Source organism: Pundamilia nyererei, unplaced genomic scaffold (genome assembly GCF_000239375.1).
Source record: "Pundamilia nyererei isolate P.nyererei 1_Seehausen unplaced genomic scaffold, PunNye1.0 scaffold00579, whole genome shotgun sequence".
Classification (NCBI taxonomy): Eukaryota; Metazoa; Chordata; class Actinopteri; order Cichliformes; family Cichlidae; genus Pundamilia; species Pundamilia nyererei.
In genome coordinates, this window is record NW_005187980.1 from 125,276 (window position 1) to 149,219 (window position 23,944).

Consider the following 23,944-nt stretch of genomic DNA (forward strand, 5'->3'; position numbering starts at 1 on the left):
GTTGAGTTATACTCTTATGCTGCCCTCACTCTGGTTTGTTCCTTTCATCAGCCAGAATAAAAGGCTCGCTTTTGTTTAATCCACTCCTGTATCTTCGCTTGTGTTCGCACCTGGGTCCACCACACACATTTCCGCACGGTCTGCCTCCGCAGATCATGACATAAATACATAAATAAAAACAAAAGCACAACAACAATAGAAACAACCTAGTAATAGAAAGAAAAACAAAGCAAAGCATAACAAAAGGGAAGGACAGATATACAAATCAAGTTAGAGTTTCAGGCCGTTAAGTCCACAGTGTGCACGCTGCAGTTCTCCAGAAAGTTGTAGAATTTTGACCATATAGCCCAAACTTGTCCAGTTTATTTCTTAATGCATAAGTTATTTTCTCCATAGATAGTATAGATGTCAGTCCATTAAGCCACTTAGATAGTCCACATATTTTTTGATTTTTCCAACACATAGCAATACAGCGCTTGGCTTCCACAAGTCCAATCGTTAACAGAGCTCTATTGTTTGCAGCAGGTACAAAATTATTCGGGTATATGTTTAAAATACATATTTTAGGATGAAGTGGAATCACATCACCAATGATTTGACTCAACAGATTTATTACCTTTTCCCAAAAGATTTTCACATGTGGACACTCCCATATACAGTGAAATAAAGTGCCCCTGTCCACTCCACACTTAATACAGGTGTCTGGGATGTTTGAGTTAAAATGCTGCATTTTTGACGGAGTAAGATATTGTCTTGTTAACCATTTATATTGAAATAGTTCAGATTGCACATTAATTGTCTGACTCTGGGCCAAGGAGCATGATTTATACCACTCATCATCAGATATATCCATTTGCCTCTAAAATAAACTGTGTTTATTCTTTGGAATTTTCCATAAATAATTTGTACAATGCAGAAACTCGGCCTCTCCCATTTAGATGCTTTATAACTGTGTTCTCTAGAGAGGAGTAGGTGGGGATTTCTAAGCTGTCACCTTGTGTGGTTAAGATAAAATTTCTTAATTGAAGAAATTAAAAAAAAATGTTTGACAGGAATAGAAAAAGGTACTTCTAAGTTGTTCAAAAGACATAAGAGTATTATTCCTAAATATATCAGACACTTTTCTTATACCTTGATCAAACCAAAGTTTAAAACCTGCATCCGCCCTACCAGGAAGAAAGCTGTTATTTCCAAATATCGGAGTAAACCGAGACAGTTGGATCATTTCTCCCAAGTAGTTATGTGTTTCTAACCAGATCATTATAGTGTTTTTTAAAAAGGGGTTCTTAGTTTGCTTATTTAGTGTCTTCCTGTCGGCTGAGTAAAGATATAAGTTCGGGGGAATTTTGATTTCTGTGGACTCCATAGAAACCCACACTGGAGTCTGCTCATCAACAAAATAAAACATTGCTGCTCTGATTTGAGCAGCCCAGAAGTACCACATTAAATTTGGAAGTTGTAAACCCCCTCTTTCATAAGGAAGGTATAGTAATGAGATTCTGAGTCTTGGTCTTCTGTTGTTCCAAATAAAGTTTCGGAATAGTTTTTGCAAATCTAAGAAGAAAGAGTTTGGTGGAGAGAGAGATACTGATTGAAAAAGGTAAAGATATTTTGGCAAAATTGACATTTTTAGTATATTAATACAACCAATTAAAGATATAGGTAGTTACATCCATCTGTTTAGAAATGCAGTAACTGACGTCGTCAAGGAATTATAATTATAATGGGATGCCAGAATATTTTCAATTGAGTGAGTTAATTTCACACCCAGATAAGTAAACCCATGTTCACTTGTACAGCTGCTGTTATTGTGTATATATATATTTATATTTCTTCATACATTCTTATATATTTCTAAACTTTATATTGTGTGTTTTGTTGTACAGTTATTTCATTTTTAACTTTAATTTTTATATTTTATTTTATTCCTTCTTAGTTAAATTTACCCTTTTTAATTTTCATATTTATTTCCTATCTTATTCATAGCCTTTTCTTTTTTTTTTCTTTAGATCACGAGCAGTTTTCTAAACATTTCACTGCATATCGTACTGCGTATGACTGTGTATGTGACAAATAAAATTTGAATTTGAATTTGAATTTGAGGTAGCAGAAAGGGAGTGTTGATTGGAGGATTTTGTCGTTCATTTTTATTCAAAAATAATATTTCGGATTTATCAAAATTTATTTTATAACCCAAAAATGTACTAAATGTATTAATGAGAGTTAATATGGATGGTATTGATTTGTTTAAATTAGTGCAGAACAGGATCACATCATCTGCATATATAGGGCTCTAGAGTGCGACCAATTTGGTCGCAAATGCGACCAAATTTTTCAGTGGTGCGACTAAAAAAAATAATTTGGTTGCACCTGTGCGACCAACTGTTCGGGTAGCAAAAAAAAAAAAAAAAAATCTGCAACCTTCCCTGTGGTCAACAACAGACACACATTATGCCCCTATCGTGGACTAAAGAAAGAAGCAAAAGAAGCAGCAAACTGCGTTTCACATTTGATCAATGTTGTCATGAATTTTGCTGTTTTGCTTCCACGACTATTAAAATCACACTTCCTGCACAGCTAGCTCTCTCTCTATCGCTCTCTGTACTTCAAGAACAGTTTCCTGTCTCCAATCTCTGTTTTCTGTATTATTCATTCGCTTATTACCCACCAGTCTACCGTTGTTTACAGCGCTGTGGCTGCTGTCTTTTTCTTTTCTTTTTCTTTTTTTCACTTAAATGACCTCGGACAAGAAAGCCTATTTTTTCTGTTATTCAATGATGTCTGATGTTCACAATTCTGATGAAGTCAGTACTGATAAATGATCAGAATTATAATATTTCTCACTGTCTGAGGCTAAGTTTAATCGAATCGGGACTTTGAAAACCGGAATCGAATGGATTATAGAAATTAGTGATCATACCCAGCCCTAGTGAGCAGCCTAGGCACGACAGAAGTGGATGTAGCTGTGATAGGAAAAGAACTATTGCTAACTTTTCTGTTAAGGCCTGATCCTTCTGAAATTCATAGCCAGTGCTCTGACACGGTGTCATAAATCTTTGAATGCTGAAAAAGCACAGTGTATCCAGAAAAACACATTATAATATATAAATTATTATAAAATTTGTGTGCGCCTAACTTTTTAAAGTTGAGTCTTTGACTTTATTTATTTTCTGCTGTGTTTTCTTGCATCTATTTGAAAGACTGAGTGTAAACACAAAAAAATATTTTATTTTATGTGCTGGAATGTGCAGAAAATAGGTTTAAATGTTAAACTAATTTATTCAACTCAGAGAATGTTGCAGATAATTAAAATTTTGCTTGATGCATAAAGTTAAAAGATTAAAACTAATAAAACAAGTTTTAGAAAAAGACTTTTCCATTTGATTACATTTTGTATGATGGATTATGCAGAAAAAGTAGAATTGGGCTGAAAGATCTATCACTTTATCACCTCTTCAGGTTGTAAATCGTGTTTTTAAAAAGTAACTAAGTAACTAAGTAATTAATTTTGAAAATAAGTAATCAGTAAAGTAACGGGATTACTTTTTTGGGGAAGTAATCAGTAATTAGTTACTGATTACTTTTTTCAAGTAACTTGACCAACACTGCTGAGTAGTGAAAGACAGCGGCGGGTTTGAAAATGATTTGCCGGGAGTCCGCTGTTCTCACGGCTCTAGTGAGCCTAGCCCCCGGCTCGCTATCGAGCTAGTGGGTAACAGACGTCTCCGAAAAACGTCGGCGCGCTTTTGAAAATATGTGGTGTCTTGATAAACTGAGCAGATATTTGAGGTTTACACAGCTACATTCTCGCCTGAAAATATGTCAAAAGTTTATTTTGTGACCCAGAAAGAATAATAAGAGTAACATTAAAACTAACTAGCTGCCGCCATTGTTGGAAACTGAGCAGGGCCGCGCTATGAATTCTGGGACACAGCTTCTTCTTCTTCAGGGTTTAACGGCAGCTGGCATCCTTGTACATGCAGTGCTGCCATCTTCTGTTTTAGTCCGTTATTACACTCTTAAATCCTGCTACTTATTCCTGCGTCTTTTGGGATCTTACAAAGCTTCAAACGACGCGTCGACTATCAAATTTGTCGTCGACGATTTTAATAGTCGTGACTAGTGACTAATCGTGGCAGCCCTACTCGTCTGTTACTGTTACTTTACTGGAGCAACTGTAACCCACATAATTTCCTTAGGTATTAATAAAGTATGCTGATATGGACACCCGACAGCTCTTAGTTTGTCTTGGGTTCTTCAGTAGCTTGTTCCTCAGCCCGACCTGTCTCTGTGCCTGCTATAGGATCCCAGGTCCTGCTCAGAGCTACGTTGTGCCTTCCAGCAAAGCCTGGTCTACTGGCAGCATCCCTCCATACCCTGGCTGTCTCTGTTCCCTAGGATCAACGCTGAAAGGAGCTTCTTTGGCAAGAGCGCCCCCTGGGCTCATGATGCAACGATACAACAGAGTCTCATGACAGAATGGTGAGGCTGATAGGGTGACAAGGTTTTACTGCAATGATTTCATTTTTCTCTCTGTCCTGATTTTAAATGAATCAAGATGCGATTGAATCACAGACTTTCAGCTTTAACTCGACGGATTTTAATAAAAATATTGTTTGTTTAGGAATTACAGCCATTTTTATGTATAACTGACTGACAGGTGGTTTCACTGATATGTCCTATTGATAAATGAATCATTAAAAAAACTGAACTTGATTCTAAGATTTGAGATCTTTACACTGGAGGTCCGAAGAGATGTAGATGAAAGAGGTCATTGTTAGGCTGAGTAGCCCCAATAAATGTGTCAGAGAGAGAAGGAAGTTACGACATCCTTAGACTGTGTTGTAGTATCAGGGACCGTTTTTTCCGCCGAGTTATCAGCTCTGTCACAGTTAGCTAACACAAACCCAGTCTGTTAGCAGCAACCAGCTAACCATCGGACCCAGTGACATCACGCTCTGTACTAGCGCTAAACATGTTTAAACACTTCTTTCCTGAATCCAGCTTCACAGGTGGGGTTAAATCTCACACAGCAGGGTTGCACATTAAATGAGCCTTTGTACAGTGAAGTGTTTCATGGTCAAGTAAGAGCAGCCACACAATGAAGTAGCATTTTTAGGTGGAGCTCCATGGTGATGCTCTGCAAAAAGACTTCTGACATTGTTGTATCTCCTGGACCAGGTGACGTGTGCGTGTGTTCAGCTGTGAGTTTGAATGTAACTTTACTGTAGCTGTGACAAACAGGTCAGGCGTAGTTATAAAGTGAAACAGGTGTTTTAACGCCAGCCTGTATCCAGTAAAGGTTTTAGTGGAGCTTCCAGGAACAGGTGCTGCCTTGTTGAGGTTTCTTTTTTGTAATTCAAAATACTCGATGCAGCCAGAGTCAAATGAATGCTGTGTGTACTGTGAAACTGCTGAACACTGGCTGCTGTGTTCTGTATACTGTACATGTATTCAGTGCCATTATTCCCACACTCCTTCCTTTGTCCATGTTTGTTGCTCAGGTCCGTCAGTCTGTCATCTCTCTACAGTCTGTTAAAGGCCAGACTGTGTCCGTACTTCTACCTCTGTTCCTATCAGGTAGGTGTTAATATGCAATCTGAACTGTGCTCAGCAACACCGTCCTTCAGCTCATCTGTTTCTTTGTCAGTTCACAGTGTTGTTCCGGGCAGCAGGTCTTGGAGGATCCAGCAGCATCACTGCTTTCATTTCCCCCACAACGAGGGGCCTCAGAGAGGCAATGAAGGCTGAAGGTGAGAGCTGAACTGTATCTTTGGTCTCAAAATTAATTTTCATTTGATACATTTACAGCCGTAAAAGGCTGATAAGGCATTGTCGTCAGCCTGCCGGGCAGGCAGCGTGGACAACCAACATTTTCTTTCCACTCGTCTGAAATGTGACATGTAGTGGCAGTAAAATAGTCCACAAACCTGACCGCTGTATGAAAAAGCTTTGCCTGTAATTTATTCTTTAAGACATGACTTGTCAAATAAAAAAGTACAAGAAAAATTAGCTGTAGGAGTCAAACAATGTCAGACCTCGCGCCTGAGGTTAGGACTGAACAGAGGACATGACAGCTTCATCATTCGCTGCTCCTCACTGATCAGTTTACCCATATAGGTATAGAGTTCAGCCTTCCTCTGCTGGAGGAACAGAGGAGGTGCAGGGAGGCACAGAAGCAGACCATTCACCAAGAGGAGGAGCAGAAGGAACAAGAGGTCACGTAAGTGCTGCTCTTTCATTGTCTGAGCTCAGTAGGGCTGGGAGCTGTCAGGGTTCTGATTCTGATCACTGTTTTTAAAATATGTCGAAAATATCAGTTTGGACTCACTCAGCAGTTTCCACACAGCTTCATATCATTCTAGAATAGCTGACTTCTCATACAGCTAATAATAAATAATAATAAAAATACTTCCTTTTTTAAAATGAAAAATCTTTGGGTAGTTCACATCTGGCGGAGCTGCCTGATGGGAAAGATTTTTAAAAAGACGATTGAAGAGACAAACACGATGTCTGAGCGGCCATGAGCCAATTTAATAGTCGATGCGTCATGTGAAGCTTTGTAGGATCCCGAAAAACGCAGGAATAAGTAGTAGGACTTAAGAGTGTATTAACGCCTGAAACAGAAGATGGCACCACAGCATGTAAAAGGATGCCAGCTGCCGTTAAACCCCGAATAAGAAGCGGAAGAAGCAGCAGTCTCCGCTTACTGTGTCCAAATTCAGGGGCCACATCTTTTGACCCCTGAATTTGGAGAGCAGACACATGTTGATGCAATAAGCTGTATGTTTTACGTCCAACAGATGCATGATCCGATTAGTCGACCAATCAGATCATCATCCATTGAACATCAAACGTACAGCTTATTGCACCAGCAGCATCTGCTCTTATATAACTATCATTAGCTTACAGCTTTAAGTGTTTAAGGTGCTAACTAAAAATAAAGACAAGATGATAGTTTATTAAATTTTAATGAAATCTGCAGATTGTTTCAGTGAAGTTTAATAAACTCATTCTATCTAAAATATAACAGGACACCGGAGTAAATCCTCGAGCATCTCACACTTCTGATAATCAGCTGTCTGCTTGACGTTTATTCAGCTGTGTAAAAACTTTAATCTCAGCCAAACCGATTTACTCAGGAACAAATAAAATTCTAAAAATAAGCCAAACAATAACAGTTTTAACAATAACGGGGCGACCGTGGCTCAGGGGGTTGGGAAGCGTATCTGTAACCGGAAGGTCACCAGTTCGATCCCCGGGTTCTCTGTCCTGGTCGTTGTGTCCTTGGGCAAGACACTTTACCCTACCGCCTACTGGTGTTGGCCAGAGGGGCCGATGGCGCAATATGGCAGCCTCACTTCTGTCAGTCTGCCCCAGGGCAGCTGTGGCTACAACTGTAGCTGCCTCCACCAGTGTGTGAATGTGAGAGTGAATGAATAGTGGCATTGTAAAGCGCTTTGGGTGCCTTGAAAAGCGCTATATAGATCCAATCCATTATTATCTGAGTGACTCATATATCATGTTTAACCTGAGTAGCGAAAGACGGTGGTGGGTTTGAAAACGATTTGCCGGGAGTCCGCTGTTCTCACGGCTCTAGCTATCGAGCTAGTGGGTAACAGACGTCTCCGAAAAAGTCGGAGCGCTTTTGAAAATATGTGGTGTCTTGATAAACTGAGCAGATATTTGAAGTTTACACAGCTACATTCTTGCCTGAAAATATGTTAAACGTGTATTTTGTGACCCAGAAAGAATAATAAGAGTAACATTAAAACTAACTAGCTGCCGCCATTGTTGGAAACTGAGCTGGGCTGCGCTATGAATTCTGGGATAGGTTGGGCCATACGCCCGACCCGTCCTTCAAATCTGGGGAAAAGTAGGACGCATTTGTCAACTGTATTTGCCGAAGTCTTCGAAGTTGGACAGCCTTCATCGCATTGCTGTAACGAAATCGGCCTTCAAATGCGGCCTCCGAAGGATGCGGCCCCTGAATTTGGACACAGCTACAATACCGGACACTGCTTCTTCTTCTTCGGGGTTTAACGGCAGCTGGCATCCTTGTACATGCAGTGCTGCCATCTTCTGTTTCAGTCCGTTATTACACTCTTAAATCCTACTACTTATTCCTGCATCTTTCTGGTCTTACAAGGCTTTAAACGGCGCGTCGACTATCAAATTTGTCGTCGATGATTTTGTTAGTCAACTAATCGTGGCAGCGCTAGCTGCTATCCACACAGACATAAGTCAAGAGGTCCAGTTCGACCTGGGTGAGTTTCAAGAAAACGTTAGAGACAACCTGAGAAATGATAGCAGAACTTTAACAGAAACTAGGCGACCTAATAACTGATTTGAAGACGACGACCAACAGGGTGGGAAGATGAGCTGATATGGAAGAGTGGAACTCGAATCTGCATTCATGAGCAGACCTGGAGGCTCCCAACATGTGGAGGCCTTGGAAGGATACAACATCTGATTCTATAAATGATTTTATTAAAACAGCTCAAGAGCCCTGAGTGGAGTCAAACTCAGAATACAGCAGCAAAACTCGAAGCAAGACATTTGATCCCAGACACCAGCCCTGCTGCCAGAATACAAATGTACAGGCTGGTAGTGTACAGCAGGGCAAACAAGGCAGTGGAGGATTTAAGGAGACCAAGGGGATCTGCTGCACAGGACACCTCGAGGTGGAAACTGAGAAGCGCCCAAGTCGGGACTAGAGATGGCACGATACCACTTTTTTATGTCCGATACCGATATCATAAATTTGGATATTGGCCAATACCGAAATGAATCCGATATAGTGTGTTTTTTAATCAATGAAACTTTTTTTAATGTATTGCTGCATTTTGTATAAGTTCATACTCAAGTTTAAAAAACAAACAAACACTAAAGCTATTCTGTTATACCTGTATGCAAAAAAAAAATACACTGCACCCAAAATATTTCATAGTTCAGCAACACTGATCAATCTAATAAACCTAAACCTGCTCCATCCTCCCTATTCTGCTATTTTAAAGAGTACTTAGCAGAAATATTAAGCAACCTAACTAATAGGGTTGCAAACTTCCAGCAAAAAAAAAAAAATAGGGAACCACCCCCACCCTCGATGCTTAATCGACGTAATCAACTTTAATTTGATGCAATGGGGAAAAAATGCACAGAAATCAATTATTTTTCAAGAATAATTATATAGATTCATCATCTTTCTTCAACAGAACTGCAGACTGCACAGATGGAAAAAGTAGTATAGCTTACTAGGGTATATTAGACTTAACAGTTACTATATACAGTAATGGACTTCTATACATTTTACATCAGATTAAAACTTTGGGTGTAAGATTCAGATAATTATTTATTAAAAACTAGACATTTTAAATGAGAATAAGAAAGAAAAGTATGTCTTTGTGCCCCCCTTTCCCTGTTCATGCCCTATCGGCCCCCCTGGCTAAAGTTTGCTAGATCCGCCCCTGCACAGTTACAGCCGTCAGCTGTAGAAAAAGATCCTGGTGTAGAAAGTAATAATAAATAAATTCTAACAGCAGCTTATCAAGCTTAAACGTGCTGCTGTTGTTCAGCTGCTGGTTTCCTCTTTCTGGTGCAAAGTGGGCAATAAACAAACAAGAGAGACGGACTCGCGACAGAAAAGCTGATCATTGATCAGTTTCATGATTGAAGTAGCAGCAGGAGAGAGAGAGAGAGGCAGTCGCTAACGCTGGAATGCTTTACAAACATTCAGAGATGAACTTTGTTAAGGTTCAAAATATTGGGGATGGAGACAAGAGAAAAAACCACAATAACAACACTGGTCCGGCCGGGTCAAGTCGAACGATGATTTTAATGATCACACGCGTGGGAGATGGACACTGTATGCAGACAGCCTCAGATCTCAAAATGGTGGAGCATTGCTCAAACTCTTATAGCCTCTGGTTCTCCCACCTTATCATAAAAGCCTAAACATTCACATGCTTTTCTCTCACACGGCGCCTAAGCTACGACCTTGGCTCCCCGTTTATCTGCTCCTGCTGAGTTGGGGCAGAAAACTCCAGTATATTCTGTTCTCTTCTAATCAGACAAATAAGGCGATGACTTTCTGCAAACAGTATTTCTTATAACCTCATAAAACAATATCATTCATCCACAATAAATCAGCAAAAATAATATTATAATCTAACAACTTACACACTTGCTTTACTTCTCTGGGATCACTTTCTCAGAGATGAAATGCCGGTTTGGTAGCGACGCTACAAATGCTCAACCAGACCGCCGACGGGTCTGGCGCGCCACAGCCGCTCTATCACGTGATGCATACTGCTCCCACGTGCTACGGTTATGAGCCGAGTTAGGAGTTGTCGCAAGTTCTGTGAGCTGCTTTTTTTGATATTTAATGGATCGGATTACATTTTTTATTTCTTTTTGATATCCGATCCAGTAAGTTAGGTCTGATACGTAATATCGGATCGGTCCATCTCCAGTGAGGACATATGAGAGCTAACAGAGCAACCCTGCAAAGCTTCCAATGGCTGTGCTAAATTACAACTTTGCAACTGAAGGCAACAGTTTGAAAGAACTGCATGGCAATAATGAAGAAATTGGGTAAGAGAATGTGCAGTTAGAGAAGTCGACACCAAGTATGTGGAGTAATGCCATCACTGGCATGTTTAATAACTGATCGTGGTTCACATTTCACTTTTATGGAACCACATTTTCTTGGTTCCTGCGTGGACAGAACTCCGGTTCTCAGCGGAGTCGCCTTCTCACAGAATTATTCACTGAAGCTGGTCCGTGTGGACGTTCTTACCCGGCTGTGGATCAATGTCCATACAAGCGCAGTACCACACTATGGATTCAAACACTGGATGGAGCAGCCAAGTACTGGCAACACTCAGTACTACAGATGTTTCTTCTAACATTCATAGTTTCCTGGCCTTTGCACTGGATGCTTGGACCACTGACAGCAAGGCGAGTGCACCAGGGAGTGTCTGGCCTTACTATATCATTGAACCCAACTTTCAATGACTTAGTGGATTATGACTGTTTGTATGTGCATGATGACCAGGTACCCCTATGCCTAACATAAGGATAATTCAGACTATCCACTGAATAATGAAACATTTGGTGAAAGATCAAATCTAAATGGACAAAATGCACAGAACACACTTTAGAAGTTGTTGTTTTTTTTCCTGTTGCATTAAGGGGGCTCTGCTGGGTTAGCTACATTATCCCTCGCACACCAAAATAGCTAACGCTAAAATGAAGTTCTTCCAGTTTTGTTTTCTCTCTCTCATTCTTTCTGTTTGAAAATATCCATCAGTGTGCTTCATAGTTCTGCAACAGCTCACGTTTGGTCACCACGTAACTCAACTGTTAGAACAAAAAACAACCAAATGCAAAATCAAGTACGTAGTATGATTACCCTTCATGTAAATGGTTTGCACAACCCAATCAAGAGGAATAAAGAAAGGATTTAATTAGATTGCAGCAGAGGCTTCGGTAGTCCAAATACACGGTGGAGATTAGGATATTCATGCGTCAGATACAACTGACCTAATACTTTTTAAGAGACTCAGATGCCTGGATTATTCTTGTTAATTAGGTTAAATTAAATGTTAATTAAACGGGGAATGACTGGAATAACTTTTTGGGCAATAAAAAGAAACCTGCACCCTACAGACTTAACACAAGCACTCTACAAAAGATAAGAAAAGTAAAAAGTTTAGTTATTTTTATGATAAATAAAACTGTTAGCAAGGAGAAGCAGAGAGCACCACATATGAAAGTCTACTTTAACAATGGTAAGTTAAGCCATAAAGGCCTGTAGAAGGAACTAGATATAACCATTCGTCATGCTTTAAATATACCATAAGGAAAAATGAGGCACTAATAACCTGGAAATTTTAAAAATGTAATCAGTCAGACGTAAGAAGAACCTTTTGTTGTGGTGTTTTTGTGCCATCGTGTGTAAATGTGGTCTCAATGTATAGGTGCTCCAAGCTGAGCGATACAGTTGATGGAGGAGACCATGATGGAGACTGCAGAGATGAAGACAGCACTTTGTCTTGGCTGAAGGAGATGGGAGTCCAGGACAAAATCAAGAAGCCAGACCTCCACACCCTACAGCTGTATCCTCATTAGCACTGTCACGTTAGTCTGTTTTACGTGTACTCTGTGTGTTTTTCTGTGACAACTCCTTGACCTCTTCTCTAGTCATAAGGAGGGCCACGTCATGTCTGTGGACCATAAGCCTGAGTCTGTGATATGTGTGAAAGGACTTCACACTTTCACTCTCATCAACTTCTTCATCAATTGGAAGGGTGTGGTTGCTTCATCCGGCTCCCAGGCAGGGTTACCGCCCACACTGTTGGCTCCCAGTGCTTTTAGAGGAGCTACAATGCACACTCTGAAGGTGTTTGGAGCACACACACGAAGCTCTGTCTGTAACCATCTCACGTATCATTTATACTTCTGAGTTGAATTTGACACTGTGTGTGATTTATACTTTTATAGAGCCGTTGTGTGAACGTGAGAAGTCAAGTTGGTTCTTCCTACCAGAACATCAGCAGTCTGGAGATCACAGGTACGCAGCTGGACAAGCAGACTTTTGTCTCGTATCAGTTCTCAGCTCCCACTGTGTGTGTTAGTGTTCAGTATACTTGTACTTGCCACACTGCAGGACCTGTCCTCCCCTCGTCTCTCCATGCTATCCTAACGTTACTTCGGCCTGCGCAGAAAGGAAACTTCTCAGCTGCGCTTTACACACATACTCCTACCGCGGTTATGAACGTACACGGCACCAAGCAGCAGGTAACACACAGAAAACACGAAGCTGCTTTTTGTTTGATTCATGAATGTCATGTATGTATGTGCTGTAGCCTGAATGTGATCAAATCAACTTTAATGTCAACTTTACTTCTTAGCAAGCAACCTGCAGATGATGCCTAAACCATAACCAGGGTTATCTGCATGTAACGTGTGAAGCTTCTGTCTTCTTCACACAGTCGGGCCAGCCACTTAATTCACGATAATTTACTAAATGTACCCACTGAGGCGCTCAGCTTTCTGGCACGTGCATTGGTAATTTAAATAATGCAGATGTTGAACGAGCTAGTTTGCATGGCTGGTTTTGCTGTTTGTCTGTTAACCTGTGTCAACGTGCTGTCCACAGCACTTAGTGCCAGCTAACAACCTCAGATTTATTCTAAAATAGGAGTTGGAGAGAAAGTGTGAATTAGTGTAGGGGTATTTATTCTGTGAACACTTTGCAGGTTGGCGAGGCCTCGGTAGAACTGTCCTCTTGTGGTCTCCATCCTGCTTCCATCCAGCAGCTGCAGCAGCCTTCCACCCTGGGAAAGACAGCCCTGACACACATCACCATGAACAACTACAGCTACACATGGAAGAACTAAGAACGTGCTGAGAGTTTACACAACACAAAGAAGTTTGCATTAATTTGAGTTAACAGCTGCAATCCTGAAACTCAGATTCCACTGTGACGCTGTGTGCATACTGGAAGAGATTCACAGCTACACGCTGACCAGAAAGTGAAGGGTGTTCCACGACTACAGCGGGCAAAATAACCACTGGTGATGTGAAGTAGACGGGATTCAGAATAAAAGTTTATTAATTTTCAGGCGTCAGGTGAAAGCCTGAAGTGCTACCTGTGGGAATGAAGAATATTGTTGATTCACAGGGTAGTGGTATCTGGGCAACTGGGGCCTGGAACGTCAGCAAGAGACCAACCACCAGCTTCAAAGCAATGTGTGATGAGCGAATCACTTCCGGCATGTACACAGCTTAAGTGTCTGTTTATGTTGAGGTTTCTTTTAAACAAACTTTATTGCACTGCACCGGATGTGATTATTTATTAAACTCTATATTGCTCAATTACTTTTAGTCTTTCTTCTCATACAGGATTTATCAACGATAAATGCTGGAATGTTTTCAGGTACTGGAATGCTGATGAAATAAATTGTTAAAGTTACTGAGCTCGAAAGATTTATTAACTGCAGTATCAAGAAAACATGGTGAGCAAGTTTCTTGCTTTGATGTTTTCAACATATTAGATGGGAGGATGAAGTCATTTATCAACTCCAGTTAAATAAAATGAGAACATGAGGAAAGTAAGAGCGAGGCTGTCTGCCAGGACTGCTTGAACAAAAACCTTTTGGGCATTGACTGTCACTGACAGTCTCCATTAAACACAGTTCTTTCCTTAAATACATGCAGGAGAGCACATAAGTGGTCCTACAGGTGCACATGTGCTGTCAAACTAAAAGACCAGATAAGAAGTGGCAACGCGCGTTTGCGTACATAAGATTTTCTGGAGGAGGACAGACATTTGTTTAGAACTCTTAAAAATGTCAAAGAAGCTCCTTTAAATGGACTGATTCTTATAGAGCGCTTTTCTACTCTCTCGGAGTACTTAAAGCGCTCTATACAACATGCCACATTCACCCAATCACACCCATTCTCACAAGCACTTCATCTATACTGAGTGCTTTCTAACTACATTCACACTCCGATGGATGCATTGGAGAGCAACTTGGGGTTAGTATCTTGCCCGAGGATACTTGACATGCAGACTGGGGGAGCCTGGAATCAAACCTCCAACCTTCCGATCAGTAGGTGACCTGCTCTATCTGCTGAGCTACAGCCACCGAAGAAATTACTTTGGTGTTCCTCCACTTCCAAAGAAATGTCAGCAGGAGTACGAACAGCAAAAGAAGTGCGTATTCTCAGAAAAGTGGTTGCAGGAGGTGAGCTGGGTTCAAAGAAATGATGAACGCACAGAGATGTGGTGCAGAATATGCTGTGAAAATCATTTGAAGCCAGCTCACCTTATCTTGCGTACATAAGATAAAATCTTATGTAAGCAAACGTGCGTTGCAACTTCTTATCTGGCGCGCATCCTTTATTTTAACAGTGCATGCGCACCTGCGGACCACTTATGTGCATCCCTGAATATATGTACACTAACACAATCATTCATTACCTAGGGTTACCTCTTAAAGTCTTCAAACACAGGAAGAGACACCCAAGCACAAAGAAAAAGCTCAGAGAGTGGAGACTTCACACAAAGGAAGCATCGGTGATCATCGGAGACTCCAATGTGGGCATGATCCCTCTCTATGTAGCGGAGGGAGTACAAATTGACAGCTTCCCAGGAGCTAGATGGGGCCATGCAGAGATCCATCTAGATAAAGCAGACTATGACACCGGTGGAGAAGCTGGTTCTATCCTTTGGCCTGAATAACAGGCGTCAGAGGGATAAAAATGCACCAATAACGGAGCTGAGAAGGGCGCTGAGGTCAGCACAAGAAAAATTCCCACAAGCTGACATTTATATCCCAGTGATTAACTTCTCGTCTGCTCTTCCCAAAACAGAACAAGACACATTATTGCACATAAACAATTTCATTACAGGTCTAAAGGAGCACATTGCTGCACTACCTGCTGATAAGTTCAGCACGGAATCAGACAATCTCCGCTGGACTGACAAGACTGCAGAACACATGTTGGATCATTGGAATAATCATGTTAATGGGGCATCTCCATGAAACCAATCGGAGTGACTGATTTTATGTATTTCTGTGCTTGAGGGAGGCTTCAGATGCCATTATGTGAGAGCTTAACCCCAATACAACCCACTAGAGGGTGCTGTAACTCCAATTAAGGGAATTTTCCCCTTCTCTTTACTTTTTTCCTTTTTCCTTCACTTTTTACTTGTATAGGCCCTTTTATGGCCATCCCATTATAAACTCCTGGCCCTGAGGCCTTCCCTAACCTTAACCTCTTTTAACCCCATGCAGGGACTTCATTCCGGCCCTAAACCTAACCGCCTGGAGCCCCAACCGGACATTGGGCCCTAATTTCAATCCCCATCTTCTTCCAGTCCTAAACCTAACCTCTGGGTTCCCTAAGCCCAGCTTCAACCCCCTTATTCGTGACAAGAGAGGACACTTCCCTCCTGGAGAGCAATCCATGAGTGACGTGGGGGCCCGGGATGGGAACAGGTATGGACTGTGCATGGAGTTTGGCCAACCTCCCAACTTGAGCTCCCCCTAACCCGCCTTTCAAGTCACCCAAGGACACTTTACAATAGGATAAATTACTTAGTAAAACAATGGAAGAATAAGAACAATAAAACAAAAGCACAAGGTAAAATGAACAAACAGTGGATTCACAGTGAATATGCAGATTTGAACAGATGAGTTTTGAGTTGGGATTTAAACAGGGGGAGAACCAATGTTTCTTATTTCTGGGAGCAGAGTAGCTGAAAGCTCTAACCCACTTATTGGGACAATTTATGTTATTATGAGGACTTTTTATGGACAAGTATGATGGGCTCAACATAAAAGAAACTTTTTTGAGCAAGGCCATGTCATGGCAAACTGTTCTATGGGTTATACTCATGACATGATAAGTATGTTTATATGTTTTACAGACTTTGAACGGCCATTTTGCCTCACTACTGTTCATTGGTACGGTCTTATAATGTGGAGATTGATAATTTGTTTTCCAACGGTTCCTGAAAGCAACATGCCTGTGTGCGACCAATCAGAACGGTGTTTTATAAGGACCTTTGACCCTAAGGATGAGACTCTTTGTTATTGGTTATTGTAGCTGGGAACTCTAAGCATTATGGGAAATGTGGTCTGATTCACACAACACTGCATGGACTTTCTGTTGAGCACACACCTGCTTCGGAAAAAAAATATTGTAACTGAAATAAATGAACTGAAAAAACTTGTATTGAAACAAGTAACGCATTACTGCCCATCTCTGGTGCACAGTGACACAAAACTCATTCAACAACGCAAACTATTTAAAAAATGATGTAGGCAGATCAATGCAATGTTACAGATTCAGTAAGAACGGAAGTTTATCGTAATCCTTCAAATATGCAGGGCATCACACTAACACAGTTGTTTATGTCCAGCATCGCTCTGTTATTATCAATTTGATTCGAAACGTGTCCAGTTTAATGTCTTAAACTAAACTGGCATTAAAGTTTCAATGAACTAAGGTGGTCCCTCTGAGTCAGCACCCAGAAAACTCGTCTCTTTTAAAAATGTGGCCATAAATACAAGCGCTGCTGGGATCTTACAACACTGGGGCTAAATCCAGACCTGAAATCTTTGTTTCACTCAGTAACAGCACCTTTTTAATATTATTGACTATTGACTATAATTTATTCGTAAATCAGGGTGGAAAATAAGTATTAATTCTTTACAAATCCTACCATGTGAATTCATGGATTTTTTTTTCACATTCTGTCTCTCACAGTTGAAGTGTACCTCTGGTGCAAATTACTGACCTCTGTCATCATTTTAAGTGGGGGAACTTGCACAATCGGTGGCTGACTAAATACTTTTTTGCCCCACTGTACACAGTATCTAGACTTGTTTTGCTCGAAACTGCAAAGTTGTTTTACCTGCATACGGGACAGTTTAGTTCCACAAATAAGTGAAGTGCAGTAAGTGAAATAACAGGAAGCATCTGGCGGTGGCAGAGGAACAGAGGAAGGAACTGTTCTTTTTTGAATGTGTCCAAGCTTGGGATTAGGGTTGGGCCTACCCAATCCCAGCGTGCAGCCTTGTGGGGGTTTGAACAGCCGGTTCCGCTTCCTTAATTCTTCGATAAGCTAGGGCCAAGCCTGCTCCGATCAGCCAGAACCCTGTTACCATGGTTCCGAATAGGTAGATATCTTCAGCACTCAGGCTCGCCCAAGCTCAGACTTCTCGTTGAGAAAGGGGTGTCAATTGCATTCAGGGACCAGTTGATCCAATCCATAATTCCTCTTTTAGGTTTTAGAGAACAGACTGTGAAAGAGTGTTCCAGGGAAAAGTACCGTATTTTCACGACCATAAGGCGCACTTAAAAGTCTTAGATTTTCTTCAAAAAGTGCGGCGCGCCCTATGTGTTGTAAGGAGGACGTAGTAGAGAACACCATGAGAACGTTAAAGGGTGAAGTGTGGGCGTTGATCGTATATACCGGGACAATCGCACATAACTGTATAAAAGAACAGGTATGTGCATTATGCAGGACATCGTTGTTTTAACAACCCTGAAAATGGCAAAGAGACACGCTTACGAAGCACAGTTTAAACTGAAGGCCATCAGCTACGCGGAGGAACATGGAAATCGAGCAGCGGCGAGAGAATTTAAGATTAACGAATCGATGGTTCGCAAATGGAGGAAGCTGGAAAACAAGCTCCGGCAGGTCAAGAAAACGCAGCTGAGTTTCCGCGGACATAAGGCGAGGTGGCTCGAGTTGGAGGAAAGACTCGAGCGGTGGATCATCGAGCAAACATAATCTGTGTATAACGGTTAATACTAAATATTAAACATTATTGTGCAGCACGTAGGATCGACAGCGCACAGTGTGCTTTGAGGTAGGAGCCAAAAAGGGTGTAGTTTGTGGGTGTGATCACCCGTGTGTACACCTGTGAGCATTAGCGCACTTGATTTTAAAAGGATCCTTCAGGTAACGATCTGCTAGAGGGTGTGGGGGGGCCACAGCCCCGTCCCCCAGGGCATTAAGCAGGTATGGAGGAGATCCAAACATCCAGAGGCTCTCAGAACACAAGAGACCACGGAAGACCAAGACTGCTCTTTCTATATAGCAATACTGTGAACATGTCTGTCAAAATTAGATTTGTATCGTTGAAGGAATTACACATTTTTCACAAAATGAAACCAGATCAATAAAGTGGAAGAAATGTCAGTGAATAAAGCAAAGAGACGGGTTTCATTAAAGTCCGGTTTATGTCTTTATTGATGTTCAGGGTAAAATAACAAACAAACAAAGCAATTGTTTGTTTAAAGTTATGCACAGGAAACATAACATCAGTATTTCTCAGAAAGTATTTCCAGCAGAAACAATAACAGATTATTAAATGCCTAAAATCTTGCACTACACCCTTACAGTTTAGTAAGGATTTTAAAAATATTTGGTGGAGAGGTTCAGTCTGATTTGACCAGTTATCCAACTCATATATTCCGTCTATGTGACCATGTTGTGCCTGCTTTAGCTGATCTTTAATGATTCAATGTCAAAGCTAATTTTTAAAGTACTAAAGGTTTTAACTCCAGAGGATTTTAGCTTATTCAAGTAACTTTAGGGTTAACCTGAGTTTTCTGTACTGTGAAGCTGGTTCACAATTTCAAACAGCTGCAGCCTTAATCGGATGTCCTTTTTACAACAGTGTTGTGTTTTACTGGCATATCTTTGCTCTAGATTTTATAAGGATCATTTTCTGTAGAAGAAAGGGAAGCCCTGGGGCCCTTAACCATCTGATATCCTGATCATCAGCCTTAGGGTGAGTAAATCCAGATAATATTAATGAAGGGTGATCATGCCATTTTGCTAGATCTGCCCTAAAAACAATAAGACCTCTCATTTAAGCCTCTCATTTTAATGATTTGTTCCCTGTTGTGTACATCAACTTTCAGTGTTGCAACACTGGAGTTTGTCATGCCCGATGTAACGACAACATCATCATCTCTGTGTTTCAGATCATGACCATCAGCTTTTCCTCTGACAAACCCTCTCTCATCACTGTAATACATCTTGTGATAAAGATCATTATCACAGTTTGTTTCCCTGTCAAAGGCTCCGACTGCAAACCAGTTAGAGTACCGGCCATAGTCAAAAGGAACAGAGAACATGATGGCAATTTTCTTATCAGCTCTGTCTGTAGCTGGATTGTAGAGATCGTAGGTGAAGACTCCAACAGATCCACACGCTGTGCCACCAATCTTAGAGAACAGAGCATTGCCAGATTCAGAAGGCTTGAGTTTTGTTGGCAAAGGAATCTGGCAAAGTCCGCTAACAAGATGTAGACTAGTCAGAAAAAAGAAAACATGAATTAATATTTTTATTCAAAGAGGATCCATACTCCTCATCATGAGTCAGGTGGATCAATGTCTTTAGAGTAAGAAACATGGACAGGGGTATTACTGTAACATGCATATGTGTTAAATATGTGTCTTTGTTACAGCTTCCCGTGTGGTCACTGCACACAAACACAGGTGTGATGCTGCTAAGCCAATTCTGTTTCATTTTATGTACATTTCTTTTGTTTTTAATTCATCAGCTTTTGAGTTCAGCAGCACTCACCAGTATGAAAGGTCAATATGGATGAGTTTGTTAAATAAAACCAAAAGAATATGCTTTAAGATTCATGCAGTATAGATCTTTAATGTGTGGAAACTTACTGTAGGGTTACATATAAATCCCGCCCACTTTAGAAATCACCACAGCAAACACAGAAGAACAAAGGTGTAGTCACCTGGGGTTACAAAGGGTGTAGCCGTGGGTCTTGTTTGTAATATGAATGGTGGACTGCCGAGCACCCATGGTGTCTGTAAAGTGAAGGACAAAACGAGAGTGAAGAACATGTCATCTGTCTGTGGAAGCATCTCTGTTTGAACATCAGTGAACACATAGCTGAAGACTCCAGTAGACATGATACAAATGCCATCATAGTGTCCACTGATCATGTTACAGTCCCCGTGCTCAATCCTGTCAGACACTTCCAGGAAGACAGACTTTATTTAAAAATTTTCCTTCAAAGGGCTCTGCAGCTTTTTCCGCCCCTTAAACTTCCCTTTCTAATTCCATGCCTTTAATCTTTTAAAAACACATTTTTAAAATGGATGCTCAGTGTGTTTGAGCATCTGTGACATTACTCATATTTCCACAGTGAGTGCTCCAAACACACAGAGCAGAGAAACAATGAAAAAAAGATTCTAAAAAAAGTAGAGGGTTAGAGAAAGAAGCATTTACATGTAAGGTTAACTAATAAACATTAACTTTTCTCATTTGCTGTCAAATAAACAAAGTCATACTCACAGTGATGAGATGAATTCAAGTGAAAGCAATCAGCAGTGTTTTTGTGAGCAGTCCTCACAGTCTGACTGACACCAAATAATCCTCTGTGTATACCCTAAAAGTGAAAATAGAATGTTTGTTCATTAACTGAAGGATATTTGATGAGATCAGAAGACACTGATCGGAACTCAGCTCTGACATTGTTTGTTTTCTTTGGAATATGAACAATGCAAACATTCAACGCCAGGGAGTTTCCCTGTTTGCCATCTAGATCCTGTTAAACTTCCTACATTCAGCACAGCCAGTCAGCTATATATCCGGGGTATTTTTCCAGTAACCGTATTTTCTTACCAAAGCACCAGTGATGACAATAAACTGTCACCGAAGATAGCTTTCAACCCATTAAGTTAATCCAGGGTTTCACCTGCGTGTCCACATGAAAGAAGTGTTTCATAAATAATCTGGAGTAGTGCCACCTGCTCCAGATACCATGCAACAATCAATTCTTTGGTTTATCTGGTGTTTCAGTTTTATTCAGTTTTTCAGTTTTATACAGCGCCGAACAACAACAACAGTCGCCTCAAGACACTTTATCTTGTAAGGTAGATCCTACAGTAATACATTCTGTTAGGATGCCTGGGTCGTCGACCCAGGGTATTTGAGTTTATTATATTATTTATACTTTCTAGTCTTTGGTTTCTTTGAGTTCTGTCTTATGGTTTATGTCTCTGTCTTCTTTAGTTGCTGTCTCCCCTATCACCTGCATCCCCTTGTCCAGTTCGCGTCTCTGTGTATCCTTAGTTCCTATATCCCCGTGTTCAGTCAGTGTTTGTGTCTGCCCTGCTCCCACGTCTCTGTTCCCTTTGTAGTGCCTGCATGTGAGTCTGTGTCTTTGTTCAGTCTGTGTTATGTGTTTCCTGTTTTACTTTGAAGGTCTCTGTCTTTTCTCAGTGTGTTCAGTTTACGCTTCTTTGGTCTCGTCAGTTCTGATTTGTCCCAGCTGTGTTTCCCTCCTGTTACTCATTCCCTGATTGCTCCCTCTGTGTATTTAAGCCCTGTGTTTCTCTGTGTCCGTGTCGCGATCTACCGTTTATTTTGCTGTGTGTTTTACCTGTCCACCGGTGTTAGTTTATTTTTGACATTTTCCAGTTATGTCATGTTTGCGTTCAGCATTAAAGCTGTTTTTGTTTAAGTTCTGTCTCCGGAGTCTGCACCTTGGGTCCTATCCCTGTCTGCACACAGCCACACCTAACGCATTCAGAGAAAAACCCAGCAATCAGACAGCCTCTTATGCAGTGGTAGTCAAGTTATATGAAAAAGTAATTAGTTACTAATTACTGATTACCTCTCCAATAAAGTAAACCTATTACATCACTCGTTACTTGAAAAGGATCTCTGCTCTTATGAGCAAGTGATTTCACGACAGTGGGAAGGACAAACTCCCATTTAAGAGGAAGAAATCTTGATCTGAAACAGGGAGGGGCAGCCATCTGCCATGATGATTTGGGAGTGAAGAAATGACGATATGAACACAGAACAAAAGGCATAAACACATAGTAAATGAAGAAGAAACAATACACACAAGATATCACAAGATTTCTGGAAATAAAAAAAATCTGACATTTTTAATGAATCCTGACCATTGTACAGACTTTACTGACAGAGCCTTGGTTTTATAATTTAATGTTAGTCTGACTGCAGCTTCTGGTCCTGTATCAGTGTGTTTAACTTCAGGCTGGTTCAGACTACAGTTCAGTTGTTAACATGAAACCTTGTTTTATCTGCCAGTGTCAACAGACATCTAATACATCTAATACCGACACACCCAGACTGTTGACTGTTTTTGGAACAAAACTGTTTGTAGTCACAGCGAGTTTCTCGGTTTCCAGCCTATAGATCCAGTCACACTTTCTACCTTTTACCTGTGCAGTAAAGACTGAGAGCAGAGCTGAAACCAACCGTCCAATCAGTGAGCAGCATCAACACCTGAGCTTCATTCAGACTCTGTTATTGAAGATGTTGTTGTGTGAATGAAATGATGTAAATATCCAAACATGGAGGATGATTTTCTACCATGACGCATGTTTTTCAATTTAAATGGAGGCTGGAGGTGGCGAGCAGCTTCCCGGAAACAAGCCGGCTCCTGTATACGACTCACGCCGCCGTCAGACATCAGCAACATCGGGTTTCCTGTCTGACAGCAGTTTAGTAGCTGAGGAAGGCCGAGTTCACGCTCACCTGGTGCTCCTCTAAGAGAGTCCCCAGTTCGAGGACTCCTGGGAGCACTGGTTTGATAACAGGCTCTTCTACAGCAGGACCACCTCCAGGAGACTTCCTCTGTGACTGGAACTGTTGAACATCGTTATTCAAATGTCTCACTGCCATCAAATTTCAAACGTGTGTTTAAGCATGGCTGGGATTCGCTGAGAATGGCTGGACTGCAACAAGGCATGGATTGGACGGATTGGGAACGAAAAAAGAGGGAGAGATATTGGATTTATACATTGGGAACCAAAGAACCATTGGGACTTAACGTAAAATGGAATTAGACTACTATTGGAGAAGGTGTTGGTTAATTTACAACCCTTAATCCCACCCTAACCTTAACCTCCTCAACCCCATTTGTGTCAATATGTTAATCTAAACCCAGTTTAATTCTGACCCCAACCCCCTTTTTTTCACCCCAATGTTTCGCAACACCCAAATCAAATCAAATCAAATCACTTTTATTGTCACATCACATGTGCAGGCACACTGGCACAGCACATGCGAGTGAAATTCTTGTGTGCGAGCCTCACAAGCAACAGAGATGTGCGAAACACAACAACACAAACGAGCAAAATACAAGAATGGCCAACCTGAAACGAATAAATATATGTACAATATATAATAGTATATGCATATACGTGTGTGTGTGTGTGTGTGTGTGTGTGTGTGTGTGTGTATACACACATTTTTACAAATTAAATAGTAAAAAAATAATAAAATAAAATATAAAAATATACAGAGTTGAATATGTGCAAAACAGTGGCATTTATATACAGTGTGTAGTGCATAATGTTGAAGTTCCAGTAGTGAAGCTGAGGTGTCTATGACGTGTTCAGCAGTCTG

The 23,944-nt window shown here is 40.9% G+C and overlaps 1 protein-coding gene and 1 long non-coding RNA gene across 2 annotated transcripts in view; one reads left to right on the forward strand and one right to left on the reverse strand.

Moving 5' to 3' along the window:
• The window catches only part of donson (DNA replication fork stabilization factor DONSON), an 18,869-nt gene extending 4,891 nt beyond the window's left edge, over positions 1 to 13,978 (forward strand). The window contains exons 4-12 of the mRNA XM_005754519.2: positions 4,304 to 4,482; positions 5,505 to 5,580; positions 5,651 to 5,753; positions 6,121 to 6,223; positions 11,982 to 12,119; positions 12,205 to 12,403; positions 12,505 to 12,574; positions 12,671 to 12,801; positions 13,263 to 13,978. Of these exons, the coding sequence (XP_005754576.1) occupies positions 4,304 to 4,482; positions 5,505 to 5,580; positions 5,651 to 5,753; positions 6,121 to 6,223; positions 11,982 to 12,119; positions 12,205 to 12,403; positions 12,505 to 12,574; positions 12,671 to 12,801; positions 13,263 to 13,403 (1,140 nt within the window). The 3' untranslated portion in view covers positions 13,404 to 13,978. The remainder of the gene's footprint in view (positions 1 to 4,303; positions 4,483 to 5,504; positions 5,581 to 5,650; positions 5,754 to 6,120; positions 6,224 to 11,981; positions 12,120 to 12,204; positions 12,404 to 12,504; positions 12,575 to 12,670; positions 12,802 to 13,262) is intronic.
• Positions 13,979 to 18,962: 4,984 nt separating this feature from the next.
• LOC102192881 (uncharacterized) lies at positions 18,963 to 20,925 on the reverse strand. The gene is made up of 3 exons (XR_001290172.1): positions 20,855 to 20,925; positions 20,292 to 20,364; positions 18,963 to 19,843 (listed from the first exon to the last, which is right to left on the reverse strand). It is a non-coding gene; the product is annotated as an uncharacterized LOC102192881 (long non-coding RNA).
• Positions 20,926 to 23,944: the final 3,019 nt, after the last annotated feature.